Raw genomic sequence first — 26,472 nt, forward strand, 5'->3', positions numbered from 1 at the left:
TGGTGTAAGCGGCGGATGTTAAATGGCATCATTATAACATTATTAGGAGGTCAGTTAGACCTGGCCTCTTGCTAAACTCCTGCTAATTTCTAAATCATATTCACAAGCAAATGCCCTCTAAATGAATCACTGCCGAGATACTCCTTAATAACCAACTGGCAGCAATCTGCGGGGCTATTAAAGATCCAATTCGTCATCGTAAGGATCTGCTCCGGGGGGGGGGGGGGGGGGCAAGGGAAGTGCTAATCGGCAGCTGGTAACGAGCTCCCCACAAGGGCTGTCCACTTCTGTTATTTAGAGATGGACAAACATGACCAGAACCATTCAGCTTATCTGGGCTGTGCCGCTAGGTGACAGCTGTCAGAGAAGGGCAGTGATTAAAGTCTGCGTATTACATACAGCGGCGCCTGCACGCTAGAGGTTTTTAAAAGCTAAAACATTCCTTGATTTTTTAATGATATTCTTTATTCAGAAGGAGATTGTGATCCAGGGACTGACTTGAGAGCCAAAGGATACCACACATTTTAATAAGGAGCTAAATGATATGACAGTAATAATACAGTAGTAATATAAAATGTGACATGAACTGTTAAGTACTACATTTAGCTGTGAAACGGCTGTTTCATCCGCAAAACCGAGCATCCGATTATAATGGTATCATGGCGGATGGTCATTCATTAGGAACCTTCGTTTACTTCCCGTGGGTAAAAATCATTGGTTATCTGATGACCGTGGCTTGTTACAGTGACCAGGTCACCTGAGCAGCCGTGTGTGGCAGCATCCTATTCCCCATGTATTCCTATGGAGTTTAAATCTGTCTACTAAGGCTACTTTCACATTAGCGGTGAACAGCCTGCCAGATCCGTGCTGCCGCTAGTGCACGCATGCCGCCGGAAGTCTGCTTTGACCCCATTCACTATATTGGGGGCGGGCCTCGGCGGCAGCACGGCAAGCATGTCGTCGGTTTATTCTGCATGCTTGCCGTGCTGCTGCCAGGCCTCCGGCCCGCCCCCATTATAGTGAATAGGGCCAGAGCAGACTTCCGCCAGCACGCGCGCACCAGCGGCAGCACAGACCCGGCAACGCTGTTCAACCGCCGGAACAGCCTGCCAGAAAAAACTGCTCCACTGATGTGAAAGTAGTCAAAAAATTTATGTCTGTGTTCTGCTGCGGAAAACATGATGTGTTGCGGATTTTGTCCGATTTCTCCAATAGGAAATCATAATCCAAAATGAAATGATTGTTGAAATATGCAATAAGGACCTCACCAAAATCTGCATGGACCTATAAAGAGACACATGTGTTTTTTTTGTGCTTATTTTTCCACCATTTGTGGAAACATGCTTAGAAATGTAGCGGTTTGTGCTGTGCAGGCGTGAACCAAGTGGCAAAACTCGCACACAGAATGGGTTTGCAATGCAGTTTTTGCTGATTTTTATGTGCTCCATCTGTACTTGCTGCGTGGATGAAACCCGAATCCCAAAATTGTGTCGCGCACCATCACAAAACCAGGACAGATTTTGATCCTCTGGAAGTAAACAATGAGGGTTCTTCTGAGACCATGGCAAGCAGAGATCTTGAAAATCATGATGCTTGATACAGAAAGCACATTTAAAAAGTGGAGAATTTATACAACAAACATAATGGCTCAGATTTACTAATGTGTCTGCGCCAAAAATCTGTCTAAAAATGGTGCAAACTGGTGCAATTTTTTTTCCAACATGCTCAACAAGGGGATGGGGCTTAGCGGAAAGGCCAGAGAGCTTTGTGGGAATCTGATGTAGGACCAGACAGTCTAATCTAAACTCACCTCATCTGTAGGATTAGGAGATCTGGCCTGTCAAAATCAAAGTCTTCATCAAACAAGTAGGGGGATATCTAATTTGGACAACTCCTTTCCATATGCTCTATTAAATATGGACATCATAGAGGAGGGCCCCTTAGGTGACATGGGAACCTGGCAGGAGCTTTGTGCTGCCGGAACCAATGAAACCCTACAGGATTCCTGGCTACAAATATAGCGGCATGTAAGAGGGAAAACTCTTTCCTTTCAAAAAGGTTGCCTGTAATGAGACAACCCCTTTAATTGAACCTTGAAAAGTGAAAAACATTTAGGGAAACGCTTCAGACGGAGTCTCCACTTAACTTCACATCATCAGGAGATGTAATGTGATGGATGTATAAAAAATGGGTGTACAAAAAAGAGGGTAGAATGATAAAACCAGTATGCTTTTGGGGGGTATTGTAATCTAAATTGTAAAAAGAAAAAACTTATGAGTATATAGGTATATACTTATACTGGATTCTGATATCTTACCTGTTGCTCAAGGCTTTGAGGGTCTATGAATGTTACTAGCTCTACAGACAAATATCCAAGTACACCACGGGTTTTGCAGGCCTCTCCAATACTACTGCACATTGACGTCAGTATATCGGGGGCCACTGAGCACTGTGGGACGGAGCTCCCTACGCACTGCAATGGGCTGGAACTGTGAATCTGGTCCCCACAGGACAACATCTGGATTTCTCCATCTGGGTTGATCAGTAGATCTATAGTAAGGCAGGTAATACTCTCTGCTGGTGGGAACGCCTCAATAATTCCTCCTGAAATAACACAGGATTAGTAAACTGATAAAACAGAAGCTAAGCAGAAAAAACATACAAAGAGATAATAAATCCAATCTGTAAACTTAGTTTGTTCACAAAGTAAATCTATAGCCTAATGTTTCTTTTTGTTGATGTTGTTTGACATGGAAAGTTTTGGAATGGGAGCAGTGGGGAAATTGGTGAAGTATGAATTATTTTTTTTTTTTATGTTTTTGTAAAAGCATTCTAAGCATTTAAAAAATATCAGCCAGACAACTTTTTTTAAAAGGGATTCTCTGGGACTGAAGTATGGTTGACCTATCATTAATATGAGATCGGCAGGGGTAAAATCCCATCACTCTCACTGATCAGCTGTTTTGCTGTAGATGTGCTGCTGAAGTCCTTCCAGTAGTTATTACAGCTCTGCTTTCATGCACTGCCTTTTTCGCCCTACATACTGTCTACTGGGTAATTTACTAAATGATAAACCCATATGCCAGGCAAAATACAGCAGAGAAGAGGTATTCAATAAGAAAACAGGCAGCTAGGTCAGGTCTAAGGTTCCCTCTTTGGCTGGGGGTTGCCATTCTCAGGTCAGAAGCTCCAACTACTGGCGAACCATTTAGAATTACCATACTAGAGGTATACGTCTAATTTGTCTAGGAGCTAGTGATCATGTCAATAGGGGCCAGCATTGCTTGAATTTAGGAGAGACTCTTGACCTTTATATACAGGAACTTACAACATTTTCTTGACCTTCTAAAATTTTACTTAATTGAAGATTAATACTTTAAAGCGACTGGGGAACAAACAGAACACTTACACATAGTGACCTCCTTATCATCTTTTCAGCTGCAGATCCATCAATCCCCAGGCTCCTCTTTTGTCATCTAAGATGGCAGACCCGCTTCTCAAACTACCTGAACCATACAGTGCATTTGGTAGTCCAAGACACTTGCTGCTGCCCTGGGATAGGCCACTACTGCTCACGTGAGCAATGCTGGACAATCCGAGACCTGGACAAGCAGGAAGTGTTGTGGTTTACCATTGTATATTGTGCATTAGGTAGTCTGAGAAGCAGTGCCCATCTTGGAGGTGAAAGAGGAGTCTGAGAACTAGTGATACTAAAGATAAAAAGGAATTCGCCAGGTAAATACTCTGTTTATTCAGCAGTTAATGTGAATTTGCTTTCTGGAAACCAGAGGGTCGCTAGAACCATACCAAATAAAGGTTGAGGAGGTAATCTTGGCTTTTCTAAAAATCCATCAGGTTGCTGACTGTGAAGGCAAGATAGTTTCCTCAGTACCTACTCCTCTGTTTCCCACTGATTTCGACATCTCCTCTGCGCTCATGTGACTGCTGAGACTGTATGCAGGCTCTTCCGCTCAGGTCCTGATTGGATGTGTTACTAAGTCTACCTAAGTAAATGAAGCTGAACAGGAATACTCAGGAACACATCCGGTAAGGACCTCAGTAGAAAAGCCCACAGTCAGTACAGGCGATCATGTGATGACAGCAGAGAAGTCAAAATCGGGGGCACAATGGGAGTATAGGTACCGAGGAAACTTTACGTTTTACATATTTTAACAAACAAAAGGTCTCCTTACCATGGCTTACTAATGCTTGTAGAAACTTGTCCCATGTTGGATAATGGTTTCTGTTCACCGGCTGTGCATAGTGCTCCAAGATCGGTGGGAGTTCCTGAGCAATCCTCTGCAGGACCTTTTCCTAAAATGGGAGTGAAATTTAGATGAGAATAATACATTAAAAACGTTACTGTACTTTCACCCAACTTTACATAAATCAACAGCACAAGTGACCACAAGAAACTTTGTAATATGTTTTATAAGAGAGAAATGTCTAGTTCTCATGTTATCAGCTATTTATCCAGTTACTAATTGCTTTTCATTTTAAAAAATGGTTTGAATTCTGTCTCCACATGGAGCAGCTTCATAGGAGGATTTTTTTTACACACGTCCATGTGAGTCTATGGAGAGGAAGAGAGGGAGCAGCAGCGTGAGATAGGACTCCGAGACAGAGACTAAAGAGACTGCACAGTTACATAGAAGATTTATATCTCAGCACAACCAATACAGGTCAGTACCTCTCTGTAATGTCTTTCATGATCCTGGGGCGGGTTTTGAATAAATAAGAGAAAGTTAGGGAGTAGAGTCTCCTCTACTTTCTTTGCACAGTGGATGGCAACTAGCCTCCACCCACCATCTCGGAGAGATCTGCACTCTAGATGTTTAGCACGTACAGAGGTAAAAGGACTAGAAAATGCCAGATACAGGTGATGTAGTGGCCAGAAAGTGTTATTCCTCATGTACACACACTGTACTATTGATCAATGCAGAGTTTGTTTAAAGGTTAGGTATGCTTTAAGTCGAGAGTAATCTGTTGTACGTACATAACATGACTGTGCTATAGACACTAATAACATAGCCCCCTTTACAATAGCTTATTCCAACTGTACCCATTGGGATTCATCCTCTTGATATCATGTCCAAGTAGTCATGTGACATAATCATGTCGTTACAGCAACCATACCCATACAAACATGCGTAACATCACTAAAGCCAATTGACAATGTATGGACTTCATATTTTTTTGCTGTTGTTTTATGAAAAATTAAACGTACATCCCAGATAACCCCTTTGAAGAATTGTAAAAAAAAATATAAATTACACCCCAATGTCAGCAAAGGTCCGTAAGCAACAATCTGTCTGCCTGGAAGCTTCGGGGCCATGGGTACAAATATGACCAGGGCAAACAGTACATGGAGTTTATATGTTCTATGAATGTTTATGTGGGTTTCTAATCATTGCTTTGATTGGATTCCTATGCAATTGGCCCTAGAGATTTCTTGAGACACGGAAATGAGATTGCGAACCCCACTGGGGACAGGGACCGATGTGAGTGTATTCTCGGCTGGATGTAAGTGCTATATAAATAATGGCTAATGAATAAATGATGATGGCATTGGGCAGATATTTGCCCCTTCTCACCCTTAGTCATATATAAAAACTTCCTATATAAATAATTGTGCGTTTTATTACATTATCAGCTCTTTTTCACCAGTGACACAAATCAATATTAGTATTGTAATCTTAATTTAAAGTTAATTTCGTAAGCCAATGAATGCACAGATACATTATATTAATGGCAGGCGTTACTCCGTGGTTCATGTGTAGTAGTTTCTGTATCAGACCGTATAGTGTACACAAGGGTAATGCAAGTTTTAAATATTTTCCTATATATTTTAATTCACTGCATGCAAGTGAAAAATGCCGGACCTGTCACCCCTCCTGACATGTCTGTTTAGTGACTCCTTGCATTCCCCATGTAATAACAATTCTGGGGCATCTTTTCACATAACTCTATGTTGTGTCATTCATCTATTATTCCTACTAGGAGTTTATGAATGAACTGCTGGCAGTCTAAATAAAGGTGTCACCAGTTGGCAGACACTGGCAGCAGTGATTGGATAGTATCAGACTGTGCAGGTAACACCCAGTTGGACTCTACTGCAGACTGCTGTCAATTCATTCATAAACTTCTAGCAGGAATAAGAGAGGAGTGGCACAACAGGGTTATATGGAAAGAAGCTCCAGAATGGTCATTACATGTGGAATGCAAGCGCTTACTATGAACAGACGTGCCAGGAGAGCGGACAGGTCCTCTTTGAGGCTGGGGTCACATCTGTGTCACAGATTCCGTCATAAATGCTGGAAAAAAAAATTGCACATCATCCAGCGCTAATTTTTTTTTCTGGTAAAATGATGGATAGTGGACACTAGTCAATGGACACTGGTCATGTGACAGATATGGCACGCCTGTCAGTTGGAGTTTTGTGCTCCTATGATGGAAATTAAAACTGGAAATGAAATGAGATCTTTTTACTGACGACCTATCCTCAGGATAGGTCATCATTATCTTATCGGTGGGGTCCGACACCTGGGACCCCGCTGATCGGCTGTTTGAGAAGGCATCGGCACTTGCAGTAGCGTTGCGCCCTTCTCTCAGCTCACGAGCACAGCGCTGTACATTGTATTGCAGCTTTGCTTGGTATCCCAGCTCAGCCTCATTCCCTTCAAAGGGGCTGAGCTGCACCTAGGCCAAATAACCGATGAACGTGACGTCACTGGCCTAAGGAAAGCTGTAAGAAGGCCGTGGCGCTACTAGGAGTGCCGTTGCCTTCTCAAACTGCTGATCAGCGGGAGTCCCGGGTGTCGGACCCCACCGATCAGATAGTGATGACCTATCCTGAGGATAGGTCATCAGTAAAAAGATCTCAGAAAATCCTTTTAAAACACAGACTGTGTAAGGCCAAGTTCACATCTCTGTTTCATTTCCAGTTTTAATTTCCATCATAGGAGCACAAAACTCCATCCAGAGCATAATGGGGTTTTCTGAGATTTTGATATTGACCTATCCTCCGACACCCGCCCCCGCTGCGGATCAGCTGTTTGAGAAAGCCGTAGTGCTACTTCCTCACAGCTTACTGAGCACAGCGCCATCCTTTGGATAGTGGCTGTGCTTGGTATTGCCGCTCAGCCCCTTTCACTGGAATGGGACTGAGCTGCTCCTAAGCCTTGTGACGTCACTGGCCTAGGGAAATGGTTTAAGAAAATAATCAATATTAGAGTTTTTCTATTAACCCCTGTGACAACCCTCCGCAGCCTCTTCTAGCAGTTGTCAGACTCCCACCGATCTGATATTGATGACCTATCCCTAGTATTGGTCAATAATATCAGAATCTCTGAAAACCTTTTTGCATTTCTTTTGGCCAGAGACCCAAATTTACTTACTCAGATCATCAAATAGTAATATGACCTCTAACAACATACTGGTATTTTGGGGCCACTCAGTTAGACATTGTTATTCTTATGCAGACTAACAGATTTCAGCATCGCAAGGGTTAAAAGAAGCATTTTGGTAAACATGTTTGACTCAAGCTGAAAACAGTTTTGTTTTTTTTTGGGGGGGGGGGGGGCTTACTCTAGATTATTTAATGGCATTATACTATTGTGTCTTTTTCTGGTATATGTGCTTGTTTATAATACATGTATCTATATTTTAAGGACTGTAATGTCGAATACACATACCAGATTCCAGTACATGTCTCCAGAGGACTATATGAATATCTGAAATTTGGCGTTTAAGAGAAGAACACAATCTAGTTAGAGCAATTGTACTCTCTCACGTTGAGGGAATGGAAGAACACAGCTCTGTCCATTGTGTGGCGGACAGAGCTTGTAACTACAATAGGAGCAGTGCTGCAGTAACCAGTATCGTCCACCACACAATGGACGGCGCTGTGTAGTGCCAGAGCTGATCGGTGGTGTTGTGGGGTGTCGGACCCCCACCATCAGTAGTAAAGCAGTGGACAACCCTATTAAGTTGCGACACTGTGCGCCAAAACTGCAACAGAATTTTCACACAAGATTCTAGTGCAAAGTAAGCCAGATAATAGGAGGCATAAACTTAGACTACTTAATCTAAAGTGCACCAAATTCAGACGTCCCAACAGTAGTCATTCCCCCTTAGTGCCCCCATCACAATAGAATTGTCTCTCAGTGCCCCCACACAGTAGAGAGGCTCCCTCAGTGACCCCTTCACAATAGAACACTCTTAGTGCCCCCATACAGTATTTATGTCCCCTTAGTGCCCTCTTCACAGTAGTTATGTCCCCTTAGTGCCCTACATAGTAGTTATGCCCCTTTTAGTGCCCCCTTACAGTTGTGCGGCCCCTTTAGTGCCCCCTTACAATGGTGCTTCCCTCATAGTGTCCCCCTTCCAGCAGTGTTGCCCCCTTACAATAGTACTACTCCCTTAGTGAAGCCTCTGTAGTTTTAATAAAATAAAAAAAAGTAATACTCACCTAGCCCCGTTTCCCAGATGAATGGAGCACATCAGGAATCGGAAATATAAAGGAAGGACTGGATCCACGTTTGGCTTTGGCTGAAAAAAAAAATCTGGCTCAAAACCTCCTCCAAAAAAACTCCACGTGAACCTACCATTACATGAAAGTACGTGGTACTGGAGGACCTTGCGCTTGGACACATGGTAAGAACTCCAACATACTTTTCCCTTCTCTGGTAGAAGATGAGTTAACAGCGGCCCTTAAAGAACACATTGCAAATCTCCGCTCCTCTCCTCCACTTGTCACAGCTCGGCTGCTGGAACCTGGCCCTCCGCATCCGATTGATGCTGCAGAATCTCTTCCCTCCATCTGGCCTACGAGGCCCGGAGCTGCAGCGATGATATTTTGTCACTGCTGTTTTCTTGCTGTTTTCCTCTATTCTGCTCCCCAGATGGTGAAAATAACATTCAAACTCTCTCTTTTTTTTTTTTTTGGTCTGTGTGTGATTTTTTTTTTTATTTGCTTCTAACAATGGTCCTTGGCATCATTTCAATGTTCTACTTCGGTAATTAACAGTACTGATATGGCCACAATTACAAGTCCCCCTCTCTTCGGCAGTAACGCTGTGAATTAGTAGGAGCTAATGATTGCAAGTGGAGAGGGGGCTCGAGCGCAGACGGTGGAGAGTTTTTATTTTTTTTAATCCTTCGTAGGATGGAATAAAAAGGTACAAGCGGCGCGTTCGTGGTCGACGATGATTACCTTGTAATTAGTTTACACAAAGCCTTCTATTTAATGGCAAAACAGTGTAATTAACGAGTGACAGAAAATCAAAGGGCTGTTTTGTAAGCATATGAAAAATTAACACGGAGGGATACAAGTGAATTAAATCAATAGCGATCAGGACGCGAGATTGATACCTGGGGGGCCCGCAGACACATTGCTCTACATGATATTATATTGCTGCTTATTAAATTGCCCTGTGCGTTATTATATCATTTTCTTTATTGCTAGATCGTTTTTCATGATATTATTATCAGTCTCTACATCCCAATAGATCACCGCCGCTAAGTATACATCTCTGTCTTAACCTATTCTTCATGTTTTCCTTTGATTTACTAGGTTAGAACATATTGTGCTGAGTGGCTTTTGCCCGACACCGTACCCTTGAGAGTCTGGCATCTATAGGGTCACCTCCGTCCATTTCTTTAACCCCGTCCTCCCCCGTATCGATATTTAACGCGCACAGTAGTACGTGAAGATATAATGATCATACGTGGCTATGGAGTTTGGCAAACATCATATTTCTTTGCAAGCTGATTTGAAAATGATGTGCTAATGCCATACTGCTGGGAAAGCCCCATTTGGGAGCGCTGCTCTGAACAATAGATTTTTAAATGCAGCCCCTCGGGGCAAGGTTCTCATAAGAATAAGCATTTAACGCTCAATTCCAGACAGTTCCGCTTAAAGGGGTATATTCATAACTGATTAACACCCTGCCACGGCGATCAGGATATTATTTTAGATCCTTACTGTCAATCATTTCGCGGAGAGACGGATACATGCGAAGGAACAATTTTGAGATGTTAGGGTTAAAGCAGGTCATGCTTTTCGGCCCACATCTCCTGATCCTACAGTTTAGCCAAGGGACAGCGTGAGGGTCTGTTGTCTGAGTCTGATCTAATTTTACTGCAAACAGGGGATGCCATAAGGAACTCACACTCGTCATTTGTCAGCAGAACACAGCGAACAGCAGGAGTCTGATGACTGCCCTAGATATGGGGAATGCAGCCAAAACCCCACGGTGAGAAAGATTACTTAACCCTTTTTTGTCTGCCCACAAAAGATTGGGGGGAAGGGGGGGCGTGAGAGGTGTCGAAGAGGTAGGCTGCACAGCACCATGGGATTTATCTGTCACTAAACTACACTACGGGCTTGATCCTGAACAGATCAAGGAAAAAAATACTTAAGAATGACATCAGAACCCAGATTCTGAAAAATGTGGGGGCTATGCTGTAAAAAATCTAATAACTGTCAACATTTTAAAGGGGTAGAATATTGATGACCGATCCTCGGGATAGGTCATCAATATCTGAACGGTGGGGGTCCAACACCCGGCAACACCACTGATCAGCTGTCTGAAGAGGCCTCAGCGCTCCGGCGAGTGTTGCGGCCTCCTCGCTGCATAACGAGCACAGCATCATCCATTGTATAGTGGCTGTGCTTGGTATTGCAGAATGGGACAGAGCTGCAAACAGATAATAGGAGGAGTCGGACCCCCACCGATCAGATATTGATGACGTATCCTGAACATGAAGCCAGCAATGGTAACAACCAAATGAATTATAATAAAGATGAAAAATTAAATAAAATTAATAAAATTAAACGCTCCATTACCAAATGTGATATCTAGGCATGGGATTCAGCTGGTTCCCTCCAGTTCTCCAGAACCGGTTGTTAAAAATACAACCGGATCGGAGAACCGTGTTACCGGCTGAGTCCCAGTCTGATGCTCTGATGGCGGCAGCGCAGCTGGAGGTATTCGCTTCCATTGCTTCGCGCGCCGCTGTTTAGTTTAGCTCCTTAGTTGGGTGGTATGTGTGTGTAGTGTATATATAGTGTATTTATGTATGTGTATCATGTATATATTTATGTGTATGTGTGTTGCATATATATGATGTATGTATATGTAAACACGTGTCGTGACGCCGCGTGTCCGCCGTTGAGTAGGGAACCTGTTAAAAATTTGAATCCCACCCCTGGTGATATCATCTGTTTCAAAACAATAGCTACGTAAAATCCCTGCCTGCATCTTATCTCTGCTGCTTTACAACAATAAGTGACCCGAAACTAGACCATAAAGCGCGAGTCACAAATCCATCCCTTTCTGATGATGTCACCGGTTCAGGGTGTAGCCGCCTTTGCCACCACCATCAGTTTAGATTGGTGGCACTTTGACCTTTTCACATCTCCAAGCTAGTTTTCTAACGCATAGACCACATTTGGATTCTGTAATAATGGTGTACAGTGACAAGTTAAAGGGATTGTCCAAATGAAATCTCTGGCAGCAACACCAAATGTGCAAAAAAAGAAAAAAAAAAGGCACGCTCAACCTTATTCTCCCTTGCCGCTTCCTGTGCTATGCTCTGGTCCTCCCACCCGGTATTTGTTTTCCTTGGTGCAGCAGTGATGTCCCGTACACACTACACCTCATGTCATATACTGCTGAGGCCAGTGATTGGCGGCATGGTGGCATCACTGCTGCAGGACCGGAGTGTGTGCGTCAATAAGCGGCAGGGGAGAAAAACGGTATCACTCCTTTTGTAATGTTAGCACATTTACTGTCGCTAGGAGGAGTTCTAATTGAACTTGGACAATACTTTTAAATTGTCCCTGAACTTTGGTAAAACTTTTGATATGTCATAGCCACAGATCAAAGGTTTTGGTCGATGGACGTCTAAGACCCCTTCCTCATAGACTTTCTATTGAGCTTGTCTCCTGTACCAAGAAGAGAAAGCTCTTTATGAGAGCCCTTGTCCTAGAGTCCGGTGGGGGTCTCAGCACTTGGACGCCCACCGATCAAAAGCTTTAATATGTGGCTATGACATAGTTTTTTTCAAAGTACGGGAACACTTTACCACTACTCGTGTGCACATCTGGATGACTTGCAGTTGGCTGGCCTCAAGGACTGGGGGGAGATTTATCAAGACTTATCCGCAACACAACATTATTTACACTGCAGAACACAATGCAGGGATAAACTATTTTTAGTCCCATAGGATAACATGGGGGAAGACGTGATGTTGCAGATTTTAGGGTAGAAAACAACATGTGAGTAAACCCTAATCGTTACATCTGTGGGCTGAGGTGAGATGTTCCCAGCATGCAGTGGTCAGTACCAAGGGTGGTCAAAGGAAGGGACAATAAGTGAACAGACAACAGGGTCATGGACGCCCAAAGCTCTTTGATGGGCATGCCGAAGGAAGGCTAGTCTGATCCCAAACAATAGCTAGTGTAGCAGAAATTGCTGAAAAAGTTACTGCTGGCTATAATAGAAAGGTGTCAGAACACACATTATAATATTATGGGGATGCAGTCACAGCCTGGTCAGAGAGCTCATACTGACCCCTGTCCACCTCCAATGCATACTTGCCAACGTTTAGGTTGGTAAAATCGGGACATCGCATACCCCACCCCTGAGAACGCCTGCAAATGCCCACTTATGGGTGGGGTCGCTGATGGCCTCACCCAATTTTGCCCTGGGACAGCCCGAATTTCCCGGGATTGTCTTTGAAAATCAGGGACCGTCCCTGCAAATTCAGAAAACAGTTGGCAACTATGCCACTGGTGCATATAAAGACAAGTATGATTCATGGAGACCCCACCTCACAACTTACAGGACTCAAAGAGGTTGTTTGAGATTAGAAATCTCAGACAGGCTCTGCATCAGCCTAAAATAAAAAATGATGTTATATTCATCCCCTTCTCCAGTGACGGTGTCTGCTTTGTTGGTCCGTTCCCCCTGCCCCTTTGTTTACAAAGTGCAGTAGGGACGTGCTGCAGCCAATCACAGTCCTCAATGGTCTGGCATGTTGATTACATGCACAGTGATATACAGGTATATGGCACATGACTGCTGCAGCCATTCACTATCCTCAGTGGCAGACCGCAGAGGACAGTGATTGGCTGCAGCGAGTCATGTGCTGTATGCCAGTGCCTCCCCGCTGCAGTTTGTAAATAGGTAGAGGCACTAGGACTAGACCGGTGTAACTGGGAACAATGTTGGAAAAAGAGATAAGTATGGGAGGATTTTTATTTTAGGCTATTGCAAGGATTTTCTGAGCTTTTTAATGATCTTGAACAACCTCTTAAAAATGACTTTTTAAGAGGTCTTGTGATATCCACAGAGTCCATTTTCCTCATCTTCAGAGGTCTTGTGGAGTCCAGAGCCCATTTTCCTCCTCTTTAGAGGTCTTGTGGAGTCCACAGAGTCCATTTTCTTCATCTTTAGAGGTCTTATGGATTCCATAATCCAATTTCCTCCTCTTTAGAGGTCTTGTGGAGTCCACAGAGTCCATTTTCTTCATCTTTAGAGGTCTTGTGGAGTCCACGGAGTCCATTTTCCTCATCTTTAGCGGTCTTGTGGATTCCAGAGCCCAATTTCCTCCTCTTTAGAGGTCTTGGAGTTCACAGAGTCCATTTTCTTCCTCTTTAGAGGTATTGTGGATTCCAGAATCCAATGTCCTCCTCTTTAGAGGTCTTGGAGTCCACAGAGTCCATTTTCCTCCTCTTTAGAGGTCTTGTGGAGTCCACAGAGTCCATTTTCTTCATCTTTAGAGGTCTTGTGGAGTCCACAGAGTCCATTTTCTCCATCTTTAGAGGTATTGTGGATTCCAGAATCCAATGTCCTCCTCTTTAGAGGTCTTGGAGTCCACAGAGTCCATTTTCCTCCTCTTTAGAGGTCTTGTGGAGTCCACAGAGTCCATTTTCTTCATCTTTAGAGGTCTTGTGGAGTCCACAGAGTCCATTTTCTCCATCTTTAGAGGTATTGTGGATTCCAGAATCCAATTTCCTTCTCTTAAGAGGTCTTGTGGAGTCCACAGAGTCCATTTTCCTCCTCTTTAGAGGTCTTGTGGAGTCCACAGAGTCCATTTTCCTCCTCTTTAGAGGTCTTGTGGAGTCCACAGAGTCCATTTTCTTCATCTTTAGAGGTCTTGTGGAGTCCACAGAGTCCATTTTTGTAATCTACATAGGTCTTGTGGACTCTATAGAGTCCATTATTCTCATTGTACAAACAAAGAAAAAGTAAGATGTAAATGTAAAAATGTATTTGTGAAGATTACTAGGAAGGGGACTAGATATCAAAAATGAAATGTGACTATTTCAGAGGCCGTGGTCAGTAGTGACCATGTAGCATTCAGGATGCCACAGCCAGACTGAGATGATAATACCAGCTTCTCAATCTGCTTCATCCCTCTATGGCAGGCACAGGTCTCAGTGATGTGACACACACAGAGAAAGGGGAACTTGTCATTATGTATCATAAACTGTTATGCAAATACCTCAATTTGTAACTATTAACATAATTTAGCGCTCAGAGACATACACTCATTTCTAATCATCGCAGTGGAATGGAGTCTTGTTCTGTCGTTTTCAGCCTGCAGGAAAGTCTTTCATCAAGATGCTGTAATGTTTTAATAACCTGCCAGCGTTCACCGGCTGTGCCGCTGCCGACGACACTCTTACATTGTCCTCATTAAGGAAGAGAACAGGTCGGGGAATAACAGGACATTAAAGCATTGCCGGTGTGCAGGATCCTGAGGCTTTGAAGCTGCTGTTACTGACAACAGGGGTCTGTTAACCCCATCTGTGATGAACTTGGGTAACATTACCTGGAATATGGACTCACCTGTACCCACTTCTGCTTCCAGGTTTCACCCTTGTACTGCTGACGCTCTTTCACTGCCCAGGCATAACATGGAAGGTGGGCAGCGATGTCACAAAAAGCGGTACCGTTGCTGCAAAATTCATGGTCCACTTTGAATAACCAGCGGGTCACCAGCAGATTATCGACTATAAGTTGGCTCAGAGAACTGAAGAACTGTGGATTTGGTAAAAAGACGGACATGCTGAATGACGTAAAACAGCAAAGACAATACAAAGAGGTGGAAAATTAAGAAGAAAAAATGTGCACAACATAAATAGGCTTAGGTGGAATTTGTTAGGGTACTTTCACACTTGCGTTTTTCTTTTCCGGCATAAAGTTCCGTCACAGGGGCTCTATACCGGAAAAGAACTGATCAGGCATATCCCCATGCATTCTGAATAAGCAATCCGTTCAGGATGTCTTCAGTTCAGTCGTTTTGACTGATCAGGCAAAAGATAAAACCGCAGCATGCTACAGTTTTATCTCCGGCTAAAAAAACTGAAGACTTGCCTGAATGCCGGATCCGGCATTTCCCCCCATTGGAATATATTAGTGCCGGATCCTGCATTCAAAATACCGGAATGCCGGATCTGTCCTTCCGGCCTGCGTATGCGCAGACCGGTAAAAATGTTAAAAAAAAATACAAGACGGATCCGTCTGTCCGCATGACAAGCGGAGAGACGGATCCGTTCTTGCAATGCATTTGTGAGACGGATCCGCATCCGTCTCACAAATGCTTTCAGTCACATCAAAATCGGCGGATCCGGCGGGCAGTTACGACGACGGAACTGCCTGCCGGATCACGCTGCCGCAAGTGTGAAAGTAGCCTTAGTAGTTACATAATGCATTAGGTTTACCTGTAGTCCTAGGTAATACTAGAGGTAACGCATCATAATACTATGGGGGAGTTTTATCAAGACTGAGGCTTTCTGCGCTTGTCTTCATATCCCCATGCTCCGCCAGAGGTTGTGCATAATTTATGATGAGGTGCACACCCCTTTCCCATGCCCTTTTGGAACAGTGGCGAGGGCGGCGAAAAGAAAAAAAAGGAGCTTGCAGCTTTTGGAAAAAAAAAAGTTGCATTTATAAAGTCACAAATACAAAGCTGGCGACTTTTTAAAGGCACTTTTCTGGTCCAAACTGTGTGCCAAGTGACAAATTAAAGCCCCTTTCACATGGGCGAGATTTCCGCGCGGGTGCGATGTGTGAGGTGAACGCATTGCACCCACACTGAATCCGGACCCATTAATTTATATGGGGCTGTGCACACAAGAGGTGATTTTCATGCATCACTTGTGCGTTGTGTGAAAATCACAGCATGCTCTATATTCTGCGTTTTTCAAGCAATGCAGGCCCCATAGAAATGAATGGGGTTGCGTGAAAAAAAGCAAGCATCCGCAAGCAAGTGCAGATGCGGTGCGATTTTCACGCACAGTTGCTAGGAGACGATCGGGATGGGGACCCGATCATTATTATTTTGCCTTATAACATGGTTATAAGGGAAAATAATAGCATTCTAAATACAGAATGCATAGTACAATAGGGCTGGAGGGGTTAAAAAAATAATTTAACTCACCTTAATCCACTTGTTTGCGCAGCCGACATCTCTTCTGTCTTCTTCTTTGAGGAATAGGACCATCACCATGGAGATGGATCATGTGACGGACCATGTGATGAGCGCAGTGACGTCATCAAAGGTCCTATTCCTCAAAGAAGAAGACAGAAGAGATGCCGGCTGCATGAACAAGTGGATTAAGGTGAGTTAAATTATTATATATTTTTTTAACCCCTCCAGCCCTATTGTACTATGCATTCTGTATTCAGAATGCTGTTATTTTCCCTTATAACCATGTTATAAGGGGAAATAATACAATCTACACTACAACTAACCCAAACCTGAACTTCTGTAAAGAAGTCCGGGTTCGGGTCTGGGTACCAAACATGCCGATTTTTTTCATGCGTGTGTAAAACGCATTACAATGTTTTGCATCTGCGCGGAAAAAACGCAAACATGGAACGCAATCGCAGTGAAAACTGACTTGTTTTAGTGTTAAAATCGCACCATTTTCCCTGAACGCATCCGGTCCTAATTCGCAACACCCATGTGAAAGAGGCCTAAGTCTATGTTCACACCAGTTAGGGTGTATGCTGGATAAGACCTCAGCATACAGAGTATCCAAAACAGTCTTCTTTTTGCCTCTGGTGGGCAAGTATACAAAGATATATTGCAAAAAAAAAGGGTATTGAATAGTGTAGTAGACTACGCTGTTCTATACAACCATATCCAGTAAAGAAAACAGTACTGTGCAGAACATCGGAGTCAATGGGTGATGGATGTCACTGTATGGTAGCTGTCACAGGTCAGCAAAGAAGGTATACATCAAACAGAGACCAGTAACGAGATGTGAACAGAGCCTTAGCTCATTACCATCGGACGCACTCAGTTCTGCTACCTCTGTAGGAGGCATTATTCAGATTAGTTCATGGTTATCCAAGTGCTCGATGCTAAAGTTCAAGATTTTTTCCCCAGGTAACTATCATGCTGAAATAAAGGCTGCATTTCGATCAGTACCAGATAAGTAATGCAAGATGGATTTCTAAGGTTTCTAAACCGGTATGTGGATCCCTTTTAGATAAAAAAATGTCTAAACTAAACTAATGATTAAAACAACTAAGGCTACTTTCACACTTGCGTTGCTGGATTCCGGCAGGCAGTTCTGTCGCCGGAACTGCCTGCCGGATCCGCAAATCTGTATGCAAACGGATACCATTTGTAGAGGGATCCGGATGCCGATTTGTCTCACAAATGCATGCAACCGCACAGTGACTGAACTGAAGACATCCTGATGCATACTGAACGGATTGCTCTCCATTCAGAATGCATTAGGATGAAACTGATCAGTTTCTGGTATTGAGCCCTTAGGACGGAACTCAATGCCAGAAAAGAATAACGCTAGTGTGAAAGTACCCTAACAAATGGAAATAATAATAATAATTATATATATATAAAATACCCCTGTTATTCCTTCTATAAATATATGAATAAATTGACAGCTGGGTGTATTCAGTCGGAGGGTGTAGACATTTGGACAATGGGAATGCTAACACCCAGTTAAATAATACATTTCTAGCAGGAATAACAACACAACAGAGTTATCTGAAAACATGCTCCCGAATTGTCATTTCATGGGGAATACGTCTTTACTAAAACAGACATATGAGCAGAGCGGACACGGAAATATGCAGCATTTTACATTACCAGCACAGTGAATGGGATTTTAAAGGTCTGCAGTAAAATCCACAACAAATCCACATATAAGTCCTCTGCCACACATCAGTGAACCACGGACCAGTCACGTATCCATTGGGTCCGCAATGAAACAATGGAAGCACGCCCTATTTTCTTCTGTAATTATGGATCTCTCATGCACATTATTGTCTATGGGTCCATGAAAGCCATGGACACAACACAGATGGCATCATGTTTGATCTGTGGTTTTCAGGGATCATTGCTAGGATATGCACTGGAAATTTATTTTCAGCCCAGCAGTGCCTGTAGAATACAGATGATGCGCAGAGGGCAAAAAACGGACACACGGACCAAACACATAATCTACACAGACATTTTCACAGATGAACCACTGACCAGCTTTTCACAGATGCCATCATGGACATGTGAAAAAGACCTAATTTAGGCCTCCTGCACACGAACGTGTGGGCCCCGTTGCTGTATTACGGGCCGCGTCCATGGGCATTCCGCATCACGGATGCGGATCCATTCACTTCAATGGGTCCGCAAATCCGGAGATGCGGAATGGTGTGGGATGGAAGCACAGAGCGGAACCCTACGGGAGCACTACGGAGTGCTTCCGTGGGGTTTCGTCCCGTACTTCCGTTCCGCAAAAAGATAGAACATGTCCTATCTTTTTGCGGAACAGCCGGATCGCAGACCCATTAAAGTGAATGGGTCTGCGATCCGCTGAGGCTGCCCCACAGACTGTGTTCGTGCATTGCGGCCCGTTCGTGTACAGGAGGCCTTATGCAGATTTTGCTGTGGATTTGTTGTAGATTTTTCTGCCAGAAATTGATTTTTAAAGATGACATCCAAAATAAGAGTTAAATAACCACTCCCATGGTTTTTTTCAGACTTGCATTTCAAATGGGTATTAAACCTCCTTTACTCCTCCTCGCTCACGCCAGGTCTAAAATTGTGGGCAGGGAAGGGGAGGGAGCCCTGGCTCATTCATCATTTTCTACGCCCGTTTTAGACGTAGAAAATGGTCTAAATGTAAGACAGCTAGGAAGCTGTCTTACATTTAGAACTGGCGCTGGATGCGCCAAAGTTATGGAGAGGCCTGCGCCTCTTCATAACTCCAGTGGAACCACCACCAGCTATACAAAACACAATTCGGGGATATACCCCCTTACCGGCTCTACCAGGGAACCACGATGTATGAAAAGCTGACGGCGTGTCACGGTGAGCAGAGACTCCTGAATCGACGATTGAGAAAAAAAAAAAAAAAAACTGCACCGCCGTATTCCTAACTGGTCACTTTATTTGTAGGGGAAAAAAAGAAATAAATAAACACTCAAGCAGTAAAAAACATCACCTTCTTGACGTGATAATGAACATACAAAGTTAAAATACACGTTTAGAAAATGGATCCACCTATCAGTAGAAATGTAACCTAATGTTGAATCAGCCTCAGGGTAACAACCACCTGTAAATGGAACACACTTCAGGCTGGGTTCACACCTGAGCGTTTTACAGCGCGTTCCTAAGCGCTGTAAAACGCTCAACAAGGAGAAACCGATGATTCCCTATGGGAATGGTTCTCACCTGGGCGTTTTACAGCACGTACGATCGCGCTGTAAAACGCCCGACGCCCCAAGAAGTACATGAGCTTCTTTGGGGCGTCTTGCCGCACGTTCCCGTACATAGACTTTCGGGAACGCGCGACAATGGGCGTTCGCTTGTCTCTGTATGCGCGATTGCAAACGCCGGTACAATCGCGCATACAGAGCGCTCCTTTCAGAACGTTCAGGTCTGAACCCAGCGTCAGTGAGTCTTTAAAACAAGCAATAGAGCACTGTTCAGACACGCTTGAGATGCTTTTGCAATACAATCGGAAAAAACACACTAAAAACAAAAGCAATAGATTGATATACATAAAATCCCTGATGTTAATAGTAATATATAATGTCCTGTCTCCTATTTATACCTGTTGGGAATCTGGTTTCAAGCATAAAAATCCAGAAAGTTTCCCTTGCTAGTAGTTTTTCTTATGATCCCCCTCTGTATGGTTTAAATACCCTTTCAATTCTACAGAAGGTGAAGAAAGATAAATCACCCCTGTGGACATCACGGAAGTGTCTGGAAACTGCAGAGGCGTTCAGTGCATTCTCATCAGTCTACTTTCACACTGGCGTTTTGGCTTTCAGTTTGTGAGATCCGTTCAAGGCTCTCACCAGCACTCCAAAACGGATCAGTTTTGCCCTAATGCATTCTGAATGGATAAGGATCCGCTCAGAATGCATCAGTTTGCCTTCCGCTTTGGAGGCTTGCAGCGTTTTGGTGTCCGTCTGACAAAACTGAGCCAAATGTTTTCTCTGACACAATCTGTCACAATAGAAAACGGATCTGTCCTCCATTGACTTTCAGTGGTGTTCAAGACGGATCCATCTTGGCTAAGTTGAAGATAGTACAAACTGATCCGTTCTGAACGGATGCAGACGTTTGTATTGTCTGAACTGATCCGTCTGTGCAGATCCTTGACGGATCCGCACCAAATGCGAGTGTGATTTATTCGCATGGGATAAATGATCCTTGTTTTTAAAGTATTAGTAGTGCATCCCAGGTACCGCAATTTACAAGAAGTGCAGCCGATGAGATACACAACCCACTTAGTGTTGCAATTAATATAGGACGACATTTTAAAGGTAATATTGCTTTTGTATGATGTAACGGTTTTTGTTGTCATAACGAAGTTGCAACAGCGACAGATCTAATGCCCGCACCTATAAAAGCCTTTTGTTTCCAGCCAAGTACATGATGGTTTTTCAGAGAGAGAAACCAGCTGGGGGATAGTATAGAGCCGGCCGTACGAGCTCTTTTTGCAGCACATTTAACTCCCCCTTGCAAAATATATGAAAAAACCTTATCTTGGTACAAAATAGGAATACATTTATTTATGATATGGGTAACCTGTTTGTAGTCCTGGCTGTACACTGTGGAAAAAGCAATGCCCTTCTTTTTGGACTGGTTCTCATGCATACTCCTGGCAAATGGAGCTAGTACACCTTTCCTCCTGGTATCAGAGACATATTTTATGCCTCGTTCCAAAGACCAGGTGGGATATTTCCAAGCCAAAAAACGGCTAGAAATTCTCTGACATTCACTTTGAAAAGTCGCATCATCTTAACAGTTACTTCTAGACCTTATAAACTCGCCCCTTGGAATATTTTTAATGATGTGTAATGGATGACATGATGTCGCAGGCAATAAAGAATTGCCCGCAGGAGGTTTAATGTAAGTCCTGATTGCATGCAGTGAGCAACAGATCCAGAAAATGTAGACCCATTGTGTGAAACTTAAATTACAGTCATTGCTGTTGATAAATGTTCCGAAAGCAATGATGTCCTTCTGACGACCTTCCCAAATAACGAGGAGGTCATCTATAAATCTACCATACCATATTGGGTGCGATGAAACCAGATTCCAACAGGTTTAAACAGGAGACGGGACATTATATATTACTATTAACATCAGGGATTTTATGTATATGAATCTATTGCTTTTGTTTTTAGCGTTTTTTTTTCCGATTGTATTGCAAAAGCATCTCCAGCGTGTCTGAACAGTGCTCTATTGCTTGTTTTGCAGACTCACTGAAGTGTATTCCATTCACAGGTGGTTGTTACCCTGAGGCCGATTCAACATTAGGTTGCCCCCCATCTGTTAATGAAACTTTTCTCCTGATAGATGGATCCATTTTCTAAACGTGTTTTTTAACTTTTGTGTGTTCATTATCATACCATTCTTTTGACAAAGGCCTGCGTGCCCGAAACGCGTTAAGAAGGTGAAATGTTTATTTTTTTTCTACAAATAAAGTGACCAGTTTAAAATACGGCGGTGCTGGTTTTTTCTCAATCCCCACCAGCTATAGGACTAAAATGCCGGTCTTAAAGGGCTTCTGTCAGCCCACTAAACCGTTGTTTTTTTTTGGTTAATATTAATCCCTACACTGCGAGCTCCCTATACATAAGCTAAATATTCATTTTTGTTCAGTAGATTTTGTTAAAAAGCAATTTTTATAATATGTAAATTACCTTGCTACCAGCAAGTAGGGCGGCTACTTGCTGGTAGTAGCCGCATCCTCAGAACCTAATGACGCCCCCTCCGCTGTGTGAGTGACAGGGCCAGGGAACGGGATCGTTCTCTGCTGGCCCTGTTTGAATTCAAAATATCGCGCCTGCGCCGTACCTGTCTTTAATCGGCGCAGGCGCACTGAGAGGCGGCTGCTCTGTCGGCCGCTCCATCCTCAATGCGCCTGCGCCAATGACGTCACATCTACACCCGGCGCAGGCGCATTGAGGATGGAGCGGCCGAGAGAGCGGCCGCCTCTCAGTGCGCCTGCGCCGATTATAGACAGGTACGGCGCAGGCGTGATATTTTAAATTCAAACAGGGCCAGCAGAGAACGATCCCGTTCCCTGGCCCTGTCACTCACACAGCGGAGGGGGCGTCATGATGAGAGGAGGATGCGGCTGCTACCAGCAAGTAGCCGCCCTACTTGCTGGTAGACAGGTAATTTACATATAATAAAAATAGCTTTTTAACAAAATCTACTGAACAAAAATGAATATTTAGCTTATGTATAGGGAGCTCGCAGTGTAGGGATTATTATTAACCAAAAAAAAAAAAAAAAAACGGTTTAGTGGGCTGACAGAAGCCCTTTCATAAATGTGACCCTTAGATTATCTAAAATTCAAATCTTCATTTTTAAAGACTAAAGACTAAAGACTAACCATTCTGGCTTTATACTTGTGTTCCTCAGGAAGCCCTTCCTGTGCAAAAGGAAACTACAAGCAGAGTCTGAAGGAAGATTGTCATCTGCTGTATCTCCGCCCATCAGTGGCCCTTCATTCCTCCCTCTACAGCCCCCGCTTCCGCCTCCTCCACACCATCATAGAATGTTTAGAATCACTAAGCTGAAAGGACCTTTTGACATCACGCGGTCAAGTCACATGAGTTACATTTAGCCCAAAAAAGAAACAACCAGAAAATGCTATTTCAGTGTTTTGATGTGGTGTTTTCAAGTCTGAAACAGGGGTCACATGACCAAGTGACATTATAAGGTCCTGTCAGACTGCCAAGAGGAGGATCAGCGAGTGGAAACAACCTTATGGAGGAAATGCCCACCCTTCTGTACACTCTCCCCCTTAGGACAGCAGTATCCTCAGACTTGTAGGTAATATTGCAGCAACATGGGGGAAGGTATTTTGATAAAGCAGAAGCCATGTTTAATGAATATAGTAGAGAAAAGTCAGATAAAGATGGCAGACCCGTACAGGAAATCCAGAAAGCATGAAGCAACAGTAAGAACTGTTTTGACATACTTGTAGAGATAGCTTTCGATTTAAAAAGAAATGATGGGAGTGCTTCTTTAATATAATATGTTTTGATTGATGGGGGACTGAGTGCTGAGACCTCCACTGATCACTAGAGAGAGGACATAGAAGGGCTCACACAGATGGCTGTCTGTCCGCACTGCTGAAGGCAGGCTCCATAGAAAGTCCACAGAGCCCATCTCGAGGTTGCCTCCTGCAGTGAGGAGAGGCAGCACTCTAAGGGAGCGCTTCCTTCTTCTTGCTTAAGCCTCAGCACTCGGACCACCACCAATCAAAATGTTTCAAAAGTTTGTTAAAACTACAGGTACACTTTAACATTTGAAGTAAGTTTCAAAGGATTTGAACCATGAAAGAATATTTATCCTGTCACATGGTGACAACTGACAAGTATCTCATAGGGGTTTATTTTTGCCTTCCTCTGGGTCAACACACATAATGAGAATGCATATGTTCTAAATAGGGAGTACGTTGCAGCCTCTGGTGGCGGCTTTTGTCCCCAGAGAACAAAACGATCAAGCATGCTGAACTCGAACAGCCTGATCTTTCTCCTCAGCCTATGTTTATGGCCAGCTTTAGAACCACAGATAAGAATATAAAACATTTCCAGGAATATTAGGGTCATTTCCAGCGAATGATAATTGGTTGAGCCGTTCAATCGACAAAGTATCTAACCTGTTCTTGGTTATAGATGTCATATTCTCCTGGCGGGGTGGGGATGTTGGCACTTGCAAAGATGCGCTTACTTCCAGACTTGGTGCTATAGAGGTGTGCCACTTTGGGCTCAGTGCCTAGGATAGGGACACCAAGCATTTCTGCCACGGCCAAATCATCAGTATGGGGGACTCTTCCAACGATGTAGGTCTCCCGCCCTTGCGTCAAGTTCCGAATACGGTGCAAGGTCTTTGGACTGTACTTGAGTAGAGTGGAAAGGCACATGTGATGGTTCTGTGGTGAAAAAGATTGGTTCATTATCCCTCTTTTTCCTTAAAGAGTCACTGTCCTTTCACACAATTTAATTTACTAGAGAATGGTGTAATTAGATGGTGTAACTAAATTTCGAAATCACTTCATTTTAAAAATCTGCCTGCATCCACCTTAAAAAAAAGCTGTAAAGTCATGGCCACTAGGGCTCTCACTTCCACTTAATTGTCAGGTAAGATCCGTTCCTGGGAACAAAAACATAGAAGACGGCTGAGAGGGCGTTTCAGAGCTAGCTGAGCTCCTGAGCCTGATAAAAGAACTGCTTCTACACAGCTTCTGAACACCACAGGAGCCTCCTGCGTGTCTGTAAGTGTGATCTCCCGCTCCTTATCTGTTCTGTGAGCTCTGGAACTAAAAACAAACATAGTGGGAAGTAAGGGAAAGGATGTCACAGCGGTACAGAAGACTTCCACAGAAGGGAAACACGCACTGTTTGTGAGAGAAATGCATCTAGCTATGCAGCTGAAACAGGGAATAATATGGCTGAGAGAGACTTTAGGGAAGCCCAAACATAACTGTGCCTTCACAGTTATGATTACAGAAAGTAGCACAGCAATTATGCAATTTTTTTTAAACTCAGGTACCCTCCTTTTTAAAGGTCACAGTTATCAGATTAAGGGAAATATTTATGTAGGTCAGATAATGATCAGATCTATCTGATCATTATGGCTATTTACTTGTACGTGGGTAATATAAACAAATGCAATATGGAAACAAAGAAAACAATAGCTATAAAAGACAACTGTTACATAAAAAAAATAAAAAAAATCTGACTTTAAAGGGCATTTGTCAGCAGATTTGTACCTATGACACTGGCTGACCTGTTACATGTGTGCTGGCAGCTGAAGACATCTGTGTTGGTCTCATGTTCATATGTGCCAGCATTGCTGAGAAAAATAATGTTTTAAGCCTCTAGCAGCAATGGGGGTGTAGCCATTACTCCGATAGGATCTGCTCTCTCTGCAAGTTCAGCACCCTCTGCACTTTGATTGACAGTACTAGTAAGTGAAAAGATCATAATGTCTGGTCCTGTTATCAAAGTGCGGAGGCAGCAGCAGTTGCACAGAGAGCAGAGCCTCTAGGTGTAATGGTAACGCCCCCGTTGCTCTTAGAGGCTCATTTGCATATATTTAAACATAATTTTCTCAGCAATGAGGGCACATATCACCATGGGACCAACACAGATGCCTTCAGCTGCCAAGTGCACATGTAACAGGTCAGCCAGTGTCATAGGTACAAATCTGCTGACAGATGCATTTTAAAGGGGTTCTCCAGGAATCAAGAAAATGAAAATACGTTTCTCCTAATGATCGTTCCCCAGACAAAACAAGCCATTATAACAAATGAAAGATATTTGGCAATATATTTATAATAAAGTAATATTTAGGTATTTTCATTTTCTTAATTCCCGGAGAACCCCTTTAACTGTTTATCTAGAATGACGGTCTATCCATAGGCCATTGATGTGTGATCGGTGGGAGTTGAAAGTTGGCAGTGTATCCCAATATTATGGGGGTCATTTATCAAACTGGTGTAAAGTAGAACTGGCTTAGTTGTCCACAGCAACCAATCAGATTCCATCTTTCATTTTGGACAGGTCCTTTGTAAAACCAGTTTGATAAATGACCCACTATATGTTTAAACTTTATTTTCTTACTTTAAATGTTCGTCACCTTTATCTATGTGGAGCACAGATAATAACTAGTGTTGACCGAATCAAAGTCAAATGAATTGACTTTGATCCAGATTTTAGGAAAAATTTGATTTGGCGCGAAGCCGAATTTCCTCGTGCTTCGCTGTAACAAATCAATTTTCCCTGAAATTGCGGTATAAAAAAAAAATCCGAAAAGGCCGTTGTGGCCATCTTGATTGAAGATACAGCGCGAAATGTCATATGACGTCACCACGCCGGCCAGCATGATGATGTCATAACATCACCGAGCGAGATTTCGAGTGGTGTCTTTAATCGAGATGGCTGCAACGAC

At 43.3% G+C, this 26,472-nt stretch overlaps 1 protein-coding gene across 1 annotated transcript in view; it reads right to left on the bottom strand.

Moving 5' to 3' along the window:
• The window catches only part of IQCH (IQ motif containing H), a 119,814-nt gene that overhangs the window by 31,154 nt on the left and 62,188 nt on the right, over window positions 1–26,472 (bottom strand). Inside the window, exons 13-16 of the mRNA XM_044279371.1 lie at window positions 24,179–24,451; window positions 14,862–15,053; window positions 4,194–4,314; window positions 2,318–2,604 (exon numbers count right to left, since the gene is read on the bottom strand). Of these exons, the coding sequence (XP_044135306.1) occupies window positions 2,318–2,604; window positions 4,194–4,314; window positions 14,862–15,053; window positions 24,179–24,451 (873 nt within the window). The remainder of the gene's footprint in view (window positions 1–2,317; window positions 2,605–4,193; window positions 4,315–14,861; window positions 15,054–24,178; window positions 24,452–26,472) is intronic.

The sequence above is a fragment of the Bufo gargarizans genome, chromosome 2, assembly GCF_014858855.1.
Source record: "Bufo gargarizans isolate SCDJY-AF-19 chromosome 2, ASM1485885v1, whole genome shotgun sequence".
In the NCBI taxonomy this organism is placed as follows: domain Eukaryota; kingdom Metazoa; phylum Chordata; class Amphibia; order Anura; family Bufonidae; genus Bufo; species Bufo gargarizans.